This window comes from Cygnus olor, chromosome 4 (assembly GCF_009769625.2).
Source record: "Cygnus olor isolate bCygOlo1 chromosome 4, bCygOlo1.pri.v2, whole genome shotgun sequence".
In the NCBI taxonomy this organism is placed as follows: domain Eukaryota; kingdom Metazoa; phylum Chordata; class Aves; order Anseriformes; family Anatidae; genus Cygnus; species Cygnus olor.
Window position 1 is genome coordinate 6,234,367 of NC_049172.1, and position 12,013 is coordinate 6,246,379.

The 12,013-nt window shown below is 36.3% G+C and overlaps 1 protein-coding gene and 1 long non-coding RNA gene across 4 annotated transcripts in view; one reads left to right on the top strand and one right to left on the bottom strand.

The window, feature by feature from the left end:
• LOC121069928 overlaps window positions 1-12,013 on the bottom strand; it is a 249,969-nt gene that overhangs the window by 163,213 nt on the left and 74,743 nt on the right. For both annotated transcript variants that reach the window (XR_005819760.1, XR_005819761.1), the window contains one exon: window positions 9,872-10,024. This is a non-coding gene — a long non-coding RNA (uncharacterized LOC121069928). The remainder of the gene's footprint in view (window positions 1-9,871; window positions 10,025-12,013) is intronic.
• The window catches only part of TACR3 (tachykinin receptor 3), a 39,000-nt gene that overhangs the window by 12,746 nt on the left and 14,241 nt on the right, over window positions 1-12,013 (top strand). Inside the window, exons 2-3 of one of the 2 annotated variants that reach the window (XM_040556465.1) lie at window positions 4,676-4,864; window positions 6,230-6,380. In XM_040556465.1, coding sequence (XP_040412399.1) covers window positions 4,676-4,864; window positions 6,230-6,380 — 340 coding nt within the window. The remainder of the gene's footprint in view (window positions 1-4,675; window positions 4,865-6,229; window positions 6,381-12,013) is intronic. The other variant, XM_040556466.1, reaches the window with a different exon arrangement.

The window sequence follows — 12,013 nt, forward strand, 5'->3', positions numbered from 1 at the left end:
CCCTGCCAACCCAAACCTTTCTATGATTCTATGAAACACCCCAGCAAAAATGAACACAGAGCAAAGGCAAGGGCCAATTGAAAAAATAGCGACTGCTCCTTGAGGAGATAGACAAACAACTCACACCTCTCAATACCAGCAACAGCTAGGTACCATTTCCAGCAAGAAAAATTATCATCAAGAGGGGGTAAGCTTCCTTCACAAATGACAGCTAACAGTTTGAGAAGGACTCATTTCTCTTTTTGGCATCTTTTGGCTACATAAATTAACATCTGGAGACAGCTCAGCAACTCAGATATTTTTTAAATTTTGATTGACAATAATTTTCCCTAGAAAAACACTACCAAACTCATATGACAAAATTTGAACAAGTGTAACAATTGCAGCTATAAAGCAATATCTCACTATGTTAATTAAGCAATTTTGTTTCTAAGAAAAGCCACTCAGGGAACATTAGATACTTAATTGTAATTGTTAGTCTACTAGTAAATTAGAATAAAACAGATTTGTTATCAAAGGTTCAGTAACAGAGAGTTGTCAATACTCTCTGGTCACCTAAGCCGGTCCTACACGAAGGTGTTATTGAAGGAATACTCAAGGCTCCTCCACCTCCTTCCCATTTCATTTTGTTTGTTAGAATGACTGACTGCTATGTTTTTGTAATCCATTTTCTGCAAAAGCTAGGCAGTTATCTCATCACTCAAACTTCATCAACGAAGACAAGCAGAGTGCTTTTCTTCTGATCCCTGTCCTTTGGTTTATCTCGCTCAGATAGCCAACAGCTAAAATTTCTATTAGCACAGCTGCATGAGTCATTTCACACAAACAATCCAGCACTTTAAAGGGCAGTCACCAGACAGGGAGGTATAACAACACAATTTTATCTTAGCCAAAGAGAAGTATTGTTGGTACCTACTGGGAATAAGAATAATATATCTGGGAATAAGAATAATTTGGACGTAATAAACATCTGACAATAGTACATAAAATAGTGTCAATCTGCAATGTGAAGAAAACTAGCAATTGAAAGGAATGATTCCAGGCTGGGAGGAGCTGCCTTAAGAGTCATACAGGCATATGAAAATGATGACTTGTTTATGGGTTACCACCTACTGCAGGTACAGATGATCAAGCACTTTGGACAGTATATGGCAACCCACACTCAAACTAGACCAGTTTGAGAGTCGGGATTCATGACTACAAAGTTATCATTACCAGGTTGGGAGAGAGGAGGATGGAACTAAGGGGTACAGGGTAACAATCCAATTGATGCGTATTTTCATGAGATCTGCTACTATTTGAGGACAAAACACCGAGCACTAGAATAATTTCCTCATAAAGTTAGTATGCAATACCAAAAGCATTGGCTTTAGCTCCCCTCTCCCCCCCCCAAAAAAAAAAAAAAAAGAAAAAGAAAAAAAGAATAGGCTTGAAATTCTAGATATGGAAATTGAGGATTCAGAACTGAAGTTGTTTTCGATCACTCTGTTTCTGACAGCATTTAGATGTTTTAAGGTATTAGCATAGTTAATGCTATCAGGGGCTGAATGCCACAATGATGGCAGATGTTGAATTTATCATGTGTTTGATGGTTAACCATAAACTGAGGGATTTTTTTTTGCTAAAACACATATCTATCCTATAATTACCTGTCTCTCAAGTATGAAATTTTCAAAAAGTAGGAATATCTTAACTGAAGTTTTTTTGCCATAGAAGGTAAATATAGATGCAAAAGATTACTTGCATGTTTTTTTATCCAGAGCATTTCTACTATAAATATTATTTTTAGTGGCTTGTACTTAAAGACTTGGGCAAGTCTTACATGTGTAATGTAACAATGAGGACAAATCAAAATCACACCTTCCTTTGTTTTAAATGAGTAACTGTAGTAGATCAGAGTAGATCAGTAGATCCAGAAAAAGGATTGATTCAAATCAATGGAAGCTTCTCCATTGATTTCAATGGACTTCAATTCAAACCCTTCCTAAAAATCTAGCAAACTCTATGAATTTGGATGTGAATAGACCCAAGCAATCACCTACCACTATAAGAAAGGTTTTCATGATCTAAAGCTGAAGGCAAAGATAAGAACACAAAAAGTAAACGTCATGAATGGCTTTGAAAATATTATGATCTATGAATGCCCAAAGGACAAATATAGACAAGAAAAATAACAGTAATCACATATAGGTGTCACTTTGGAAGAGGATCTTCTAATTCAACCTTACCTACACTCATTACCTATGAGCATAAATTGGTGTTATAACTTCTAAGCCCCACAGCAACACGTAAAGTCTCAACAATAGAAAAAAATATACAAATACAATGAGAAAAAGTGATTCTTTTCCACACTCTTTGATACCTTCAGGATACAGTATTGCCATACAATGCTTTTTAATGCGTACATAATTTCCCATTAAAAAATAAATAAACCTCTGGATCTATCCCACTCCATCTTTATATGAGATAGAAATGTACAAAAAGAGTAGATGAAGAATCATAGTACTACTTATTGCAATTTCTTTAGAAGGTATAAATGACACGAGGAGAGAAGCAGTACTGGAAGGAGGTGAAAATATTTTATCTACACATGTAGGCAGGAACAGGTGTAGTTTGATTTTCTAATTGCACTTAAAACCTGAAACAGACAGGGAAAATGACAGTAACCAGGCTAGAAGACTGGAGACCTACAGTGAAAGCCAAGACAAAGTCACAAACAAGAGGGCCTTTGGGAAACCCCTGATATACTCCAATAATCTTGTCAAAGATGATCAGATAACTAGACACGTACTGTGAAAGAGCGTAGAAGTATATGGGCCATAATTATTCCCTGGTAGTGAGTTTGTTTCTTCCTGAATCACTATTAATCTCTGTGACTGATGACAAACTGTTGAAACTAATCCAGGCATTCTCCTAGAATTTTGTAAAACTGTCAGTAGTGAAAAATTCAAGCTGGTTTTCATATTCATCATGGTTTCCTGCCTGCTTCAGGTGTTTTCATACTATATGAAAACAAACAAACAAACACAAGGAAACACAGAAAAGAGTATTTAAAATTTGTTTTCTTTTGACTTGTCCTAGTTTTTTCCTCAGGAGCTTCTTACAATATCACCATTCTAGTTCTGATTCCAGAAACACAGTGTACAATGTCTATACTATCAATGACTGCAGAAGGCAGATCTCCAGTCTCATGAATAAGCACAGACACATTGAATACTTCCATGGAAATATGTTGATTTAAACTGCTGATCTGTTAACTCCTACATTCACTCACAAAGAGCACTGCATTTCAATATTGAATAGAAAGATTTTTCTAATATGCCTGGGGAACCCTCTGGCTCTGGAGCAAAACATAAACGTAAAAACAATTTATTTGTGTTTCTTTTGGAAAGCATTAGTGTGTCAGATTAAAAACCATGTAGTTAGTTATTCAGTATGCTCCTTCAGTATACATATATTTATGTGTACATAACAGTGTACATAACTGTTGTGTGTATATAACAGTGATGCAGACAGTATCTCCCTAGTTTTACAGAAGTACACAAATTTCTCTAAATGTGATTCTGGTTGATACTTAACAGTATTCTTACCAACAGTGGAAAGAAATTGGGAACTGTTTCTGTTTAACTAAAACTATTAATAATTTGGCAGGTCATTATTTGGTCATTGATAAATGAAACAACATAGAGTGATCAGGGAAGTTGGTTGAAAAGATGTCAATTTAGGGTTGAGTCTAAAAATCGAAGCAGTAGTCATAGTAAGAAAATATAAAAAACATGGAGTTTGTGGTACGAAGTATGTAAAATACAAAACCTCTGGGTCTCCTGCATTCCTTGCATCCGTACAGAGATCAAAGGACAGAAAGCAAGATGTGCTTTTCTCTTACTGTCTGTCTTGATGTTTTTACTCTCTTTTAACCTTTAAAATTGTAATCATTTAGAGTAATATTTTAATTATTTTACGTGTTCTTCTAAAATTATTGATATACATGGATTGCCAATACAATCATAGGGCAGCAATAAGAATGCTATCCCTTCCTAGAACATGGGAACTGAGAAAGCAAATGAGATGTTTTCATGCTTTACGCATATATTTCTCTTGATGCTCTTATCCCTTCTTCACTACCTGAGGCAAAGCTCATATGGTCCCTTTCTACATCTGTGTATGAACCAGCTGCAGCCTGGTGTTCTTTGGCCAATGATCTGAAGTCAGTCAATGTCTACTGAACAAAATGCATGAGAACTTATGAGGTTCCTGTAGCTACTCGACAGATGACTAATAATCCTGACAGCCTGGCTGTTAATTTTTAATTAGAGATAAATCCTGTATTATATAGCAGAGTAAGAGAGGATCCAGATGCCTTGTTGCTTTTCAGTCAGGTAGTTCTGAATCCTGCAGTAGCAGGATTACTAACTCCTTGAGATATTGTTGTTCTATTAGTATACACATGGTTGGCCAGGTGTCCCACAGTTTTCAGAAATTCAGTGAGCCTTTTGTTTCTTCCAGCATTGCCTGCAAGGTAGCTGAACCACCCAAACAGCACAATGCCATCAGAACTCATGGAAGATAAATATCTCTGCTTTTATCCTTCTCCCAGTCCTAAGCTTTGGTTGATTCTAGATGCACGCAAATCTCTGAAGGTTCCTTATGCACAGGTTTTTGCTTTCTTTTACAGGTACATGGCCATTATTGATCCCTTGAAACCCAGGCTCTCTGCAACTGCTACCAAGGTGGTCATTGGGAGCATTTGGATTTTGGCTTTCCTGTTAGCCTTTCCTCAGTGCCTCTACTCCATAACCAAGGTGATGCCTGGGAGAACTCTTTGCTATGTAGCATGGCCAGGTGGTCCAAAACAGCATTTTACGTAAGCTTTTGTTCCTTTACACTTGTGCATGGTGATGTCTACACTTGCAATGGATGCTACACAGAGAATAACTAACAGCATCAGTCATTGAGAGCAGGCCTTCTAAGCTAGGAAGATAGTGCATTTAAGTGATAAGTGGAAAAAAAATATTTATTCTCTTCCATGAGCATTTTCCATTCCATGCCGCAATGTTTACCATCACTGCCTCACTTAAAATCACTACTTCTATACAGACAGAGTTAGTCAGAAATGGGTACAGAATTCCCAATTCGAAGCAAGCTTCCAGTTTATCCTAACAGGAAAACAAGCATTTCCAGCCTCTCCTTGTCATAATCAGATTTTTTTCCTCTGGTTCTTTTTGTGAGAGGTTTGGATCTTCACGCCTTATTCTGTTACATTATCACAATTACTTATCTCAAAAATCAGTTTGGATAAGAAAACTGTAAATCTTGTAATTCACTCCAGTTTCTGAAAGTGTAGAATAACAGCCACTTAAATTGAATATATTCTCTATTTGTCCCTCTGGCAGAATTAGGAATAAGTGGTTATCTAGGCACAGAAACATCATTTGCCCTTTCATGTCCTCATTGGTATTTAAGATGAACTCTGTGTCCAAGGCTGAAAACCTGTGCAACCATAGATCATTGAATTTGACCTTTCTTCTTCCTTTGGGCAGGTGAAAGAGGCCCTGATCATATATAATTTTTATCACTGTAGGAGCCATCCACAGGTATTTATCTTTAGGGCAGTAAGGCCACTCTCAGAGACAGCTGGGGATTCTTCACTGATCATTCACTGGGATTTCATGTGAAGATGGCATTTAACACAGACCTAACAGGAGGCAAAAGAAATTACCTTTTTTTACCAATGTTTAAATCAGCAGAGATGCCGATACTGCACAACAGATACGGCATGTGAAGTACATGTACAGAGGACGCTTATCAGTGTCTTTGTATAAAACTGGCATTTCAATATTGGTTTTCTTCTTTCGTTTATGGTCAAGACTAGAGCTCAGAACCCTTAGCTTGCCCTTAGGATACTTGACTGTGGAATAAATAAATCAATTCAGCTAGCGATGGACAAAGGTAACTTATTCTGCAGTCAGTAGTCATGACTACTATAGAGCCATTCTTAATCTATGCTAGTACAAGTTCAGAATCAGAGCTAGAGACCCCAGAAAGCACTTGCATTAAAATGTAAATAAATTTGCAGTGCAATTCAAGACTTTTTCAAAAAGACAGTGAAAGCACCAAGGACTAGCCAATCAATATAAAACATGCTTCGCGTTACAACAGCACTTGACTTTTAGCAGCCCATTCCATCAGCTCTGAAAGCACTTATCAGCTTAATGCTTTTTCATTGCAGGTATCATGTCATTGTGATTGTGCTGGTCTACTGTTTCCCACTGCTTGTCATGGGCATCACTTATTCCATAGTGGGAATTACTCTCTGGGGAGGAGAAATACCAGGCGACACATCCGACAAATATCATGAGCAACTCAAAGCTAAGAGAAAGGTACCGTTCCATTAAACCTCACTAAGTGAATCTTAATAACATCATCTGCAGTTGTGTTGCAAAGTATTCCAGTATTTTCTTTCAGAAACGTAAAGGGATTAGAAATAACAGTCATAAGAGATCTACTTCAATAAAAAAAATGTTTGACAAGTTGTCTTCTATGTTGGCTAGTTGTTCTAACTTCACTGTTCCTCATTAAATAAAAACATTTGGATTTTAATTTCATATTCCCTACCTAGTGACATGTAAGTGTGTCTGATATTTGGAAACGAAGCCCAGATTCTTAGCCTTTATAGACCTAAAATACTTAGTTCTGAACAATGGATTAGCAAACCATTAGCTCAGATTCTCACCCTACTGAAAAAACAGTGAATCTTACTGTAATGTTCAATACATTAAGGACCATGCAGCTTTGAGATGAGTACTGATCAGCCTGTTCATATTTAATGTTCTAGGTTTTACACAAATACCTATTGGTGAGAAATACACAAAACTATTTTTTCCAGTAGTTCTTCTGTTAACTTATTTGACTGTAAATATTGCCTAGTCTAACAGGACTGTGGATTACTAATGACCTGATTATTTGCCTATTTCCAATTCACATTTCATGATGTTTCAGAGCTATGAAGGCTTCTTTCTTATATCTTTTTCTTAACTGCACAGGAAAAATATTTTAAAAGCAACAAAATGTATAGCAAACAATAAGCAAGCCCTTCTGCTTTTTATTTCTAACAATTTTTCATACTACAACACATTTAACTTTTAGGATTTGTAAAAATGTTACCCAAACATGGAGTCTAACTTACCAGTGATGAGCATATTTTCAAATGCCCACTTTGAATCGTGATACCATTAATATATTTGAACCTGTTGTATATGCCACCATATTGCAGCATTAGCAGAATGCAACTTGTTAGGTCCTGGGACAAGAGGAAATTTTCTGTCAATACTGAGGAACATTGATGTTTCCATTTCTTTCAGGACACTGCCAGGAATATGAAGTGTTTATTTCCAGATACTATACTTGTTATTATGACAGAGCATACATGAAAGATTAGGATTTTCTCATTCATACTTCTTCATACTCATAAGAGACATACAAAAGGCTCTATACGAAGTTTCAGTTTTCACAATAGTAGATGTGCCTAGACATCTTCACTGTATGACACCCAGTGCTTCCCATGACACCAGAAGTGGTATTTATTTTGGACTTCATGTAGCTCTTTTAAGAGGGCAAAGCGTAAGCCTCTCCATAGGAAGTGATTATATTATCGCTACTATTGTGTTGTAATAGTTCAAATATATTTTGGTATGTGAACTGAGAGGAAATGATGAAAAGTCATCACGGAAAACTAATCCATATGCTTTGAATATATGCCCCAAGGTTAAACTATTAGACTCATTTCCAGAAATACTGAAAGCATGTCACAAGATCAGCATTTTAGTCCTTAACATTATCAATAAAAGTCCAATATTATCATTACAGTTTTTGCCATGCATGTTATCCCTTACCAAAAGTGTATTTTCAAAGTTACGGAATGACCTTTTCTAAAGAACATAATCAAAAATAGTTTTCACTGGTCAATTAACTGTTATTACCAACACTGCCCTTTCACCCATTGAAAAAAAGGAAGAAAATACTCAGTGGAGGGTGCCTGGGGTCTGATTGTGAAGACAAGCTGAGGAATCATTTTGTGTAAGAGATACAGTTTGCAAAAGCAAGTGTGGAAAGCAGTATTAAAAGCAGTAACTATTAAAAGCAGTAACTTGTAGAAGCAGAAGATCCCAGAACAGGAGCACTTTTTATCATAATAACCAAGTAAAATAAACATCTTATGTCATATACACTAAAGGTCTCTGAAGACAAAATTTGGCTCTTAATATGGTATGAAATGTCCAATAAAATCACTTGAATAGTTTTAAAACAGCACTCCTTAAGAACTCTAAATATATGCAAGAGAAGGAGTCCTTAATTAAAGCGTTTTAAGTGTGAGAGTATTGGAATTCATGCCTTCAACCCATGCAATTAGGGGATTAAATTATGCACAGATATATTGTAACTGCATCTCTGACTTCACTGGCAGAGCTCCATGGCAGCTCTTCAGTTCCACTGCTGTTCTCTTCAACAGGATTTATGAAATAACTCATATTTGGAAAGATGAATTACAATTGGTCATTCAGGGTGATAAACTAATAGACTAGAATCCAAATAAAGTTATCACTCAGCCAGCCTCTGATAACAAAGCTATGGCTTTTCTTTTATTCGAACAAATAAACCATCTATTTTTCCTCCTGTTTTGTATGCAGGTGTCTAAGCATATGAAAAGTCTGTACTGGCTGCACTTACTACAGAGGAGAACTATAAAGTAGCAGACTGTATCTTCCATGTTACGCAATGATACAGTGCAAAGCATGTTTGATTAGGATTGTTTGAAAAGGTATTTGGTGTTAACAAGTTAGTGAACATTCCATGTAAGACCTTTTAAAGAAACTGAGTTTGCCAAGAAAAGATTTGAAGATTGAGAAAGTTGTTAATATAGTCTCATCATTTTGTCTATGTGATGGTGCAAGGCACCCTGAATTCTTCTGAAAGCAACCACAAAGAATAAAGAATTCAAAGAATTTCATTCCACACAATACAGGTTGGACAACAGAAAGTCATACTTAGTCAGGGGGTCAAAGATTTCAATTTTTTAGAAATTCAGGAGTGGATAGGAATGATAAGATTAGTGTGAGGAAACATTTTGGGAGGAGCTATTTCATGACAGAAACTGATTATCTACCTTTCATCCAATTTGCCAGTTCAGGGCTAGACTAAGCATTACACCAGTGGCTTCAGATCTCAGTCCATTATCAGTTACTTTCTGTCCTAATTCATGCTCCAACATTTGAACCACTTTTTTTTTCCTCTTCCTCTTCATTTTCTTTTTCCTTTTCTTCGACAGATCAGATGTCTCATAGACTGACTCATTTAAGACGCTAATGTGAGTCTTTAGAACTTTTAAACATCCACCCACTACATGTGGGGACTTTGCAGACTTTAACCCTTCTTCTTAAAGCTCCTGGCACGATATTGACTGATCTTCAGCTACTTTATTCTCCTGTAACTCCCATTTTCAAAAGATAGAGTTATAATTTCAATACTGTTATATATAAAGGAAGTTTATACATGTCTCATAATGTTGCTATCAGCTTTACTAGGCCAGTGTTCTTCACATTCAAGGCAGACGTAGACCTGCCCTCAGATATTGTCTCCCCACTGTTTTTTCTATCTAACTTTTATTCCAATCCCTCTCCAGAGTTTACTTAACCTATAAGAGGGAATAATTACGTACGGTAAATCAAACTAATCAGTTACTGTCTTTGTCACAAGATACAGTTCTGATAAAACTTTTCCTGAAAAAACGTTTCCCAACAGAAGATACCATTGCTTTGACTCAACAGGAAGAATACGGAAGAACAGAAAACACTCTTTTAATTTTAAATCTTACCTTTACATTTCTCCTTACTTCTGTTAACTTCATGATAATACTTCACTGTGCATCTGTTTCGGCAGTGTTCATGATTCCTCCATAATTATGCCTCCTCTTGTATTCTTTGCTTCTCCTGACACAGTCAGACCGAGGTGTCATCTCTGCTTCTTACTGCAATGAAGATTGAATAAAAATCACATTTTTCCAACATCAAAACTATTTTGTAAATATGCATGTAAATAAGAAACAATACATTTACGAGTGACTCACACTATTACAGAAAGCATTAAAGAGATGGTCAAGTTTACCAGCCTAGCTATATAAGAAAATTTGCAAAGCTTTGTATATATTTTTTGACATAAGTAGACATCCCGTATCAATTTACAGTCAAATGTATCTATTTAACCAGTTAATACAGTATATTGAACACAGTGGAGGAGAAAATGAAGAAGTGGAAAACTTGAGACTGCCATCTGAAAAGAAAAATATGTTGAAATCAGTGTGGAACTGTAAGAATAATGATGTCAGGGGAGCCAAAACAGTCACATGTAAATTGAAAAGTCACTGAAAATTGCTATATGGGAAGCTTTTAGTAGATAAACAGGAATAGCCAGGTGAAGTGTTGGAAGTACTACAAATAAATACTACAGAAAGACATCTCGACAATTTTAAAGAATTTTTGGAAATGAACACATGGAATATTCCCCTTTTTCACAGACTACAGAAGTAAACAACAAACAGAATCTAAACAAATGGTCTCTGTAAGAATCAGTATGTGGTGTGAGCACTTCACACGTAGTCATTCACACTTATTTCTCTGTTTTGGGCATGTTCCTCCCCCCCCCCCACTTTCCCCCCAGATTTAGAGATTTCCCATAGAAGGGCAACTAAAATGATCAAGGGTATTATGAAGAGAGACTTAAAATGGCTCAGACTTCTCATTTGGAGAAGAGGCGGCCACGGGCTGAGATGATCTGGGTTTACAGACTCATGAAGGTCTTGGATAAAGTGACTGAAGAACTGTTGATCACCATATCCTGAAATGCAAGAACTAAAAGGTGTCCAATGAAACTAGTCAGACAGCAGTTTGAAGCAGGTAAAAGAGAGAGAGTAATTCATTTGTACAGAGCTTCTGAGACTCTATCCTTACAGACGCTATGATCTCAGAAGGTTCAGAAATGGATTAGTCAAATTAAAAATTAATAAATTCATAGATACAGAAAGAAGGAAGCAGGGATCCCCCCTCCTCTAATACAATTCTGGATGCTGGGACAGTATTAGTAAATGGAAGATGGAAAATGGTTCATGGGATCTCCCCAAACAAGCACCTAGGGTAATGGACAACTGTCCTATCCAAGAGGGACTGTCTTATGTCCTTATGCTTCTGTTTTAAGTAGTAGTACAGCTATTAAAGTTCAGCTGTTAAAGTTCAGTTATTCAGCACATTATTCCTGGCTTCTCACTGAGTTTCAGTGTAACTAAAAAGGCAGATTTCTTTTTTTAAGCACATACAAATACATGACATGAAATTATTTTAATATACATTTTTTAATCAGTGGATGAAGTAAGAAAAAGTCTAGTTAGAAATAATGATACTTTTGCTGACATTAAGTGGCAGCTGACAAGGGCACAATGAAAGAGAGAAGATAAACTGTGTCAGGGTGGTGTAGTTTATTAAGGGGCAGATTTTGCTAAATTAGAAAGAAAAAGCAAGAGTCAAAGCCCAAAACATTACAGTATAGCATCAAAACTGGTGGAACACTGAACAAGCTACAAGCACCTGCTAAGGCTGACAAAGACAGGAAAAAACAAGACCATACTCATAATCTAAAGTTTAGTCACCAAAAACAGGTGATGAAAACATCACACTGAACTCACATATCACATGGTAAGTAATTCTGAAATTAAAATCTTTATTATTAACACACAACCACTAAGCCTAGACAAACAGACTACTTAGGTACCAACCTGTTCATAAAAGTTCACAAAGATTGCATTCAACCATAAAAAAAAAAAAAAAACTCTGACATTGTGAATCCAAGTAGTTGTCTTGCATGTGACTCCCTATTTCAAACACCATCTTGAAAACCCACTTTTTTCCTAGACATTTGTTTAGTCTTCTCCAAGGTTGGACGATAATTGCTATCCCAGGTGACTGTA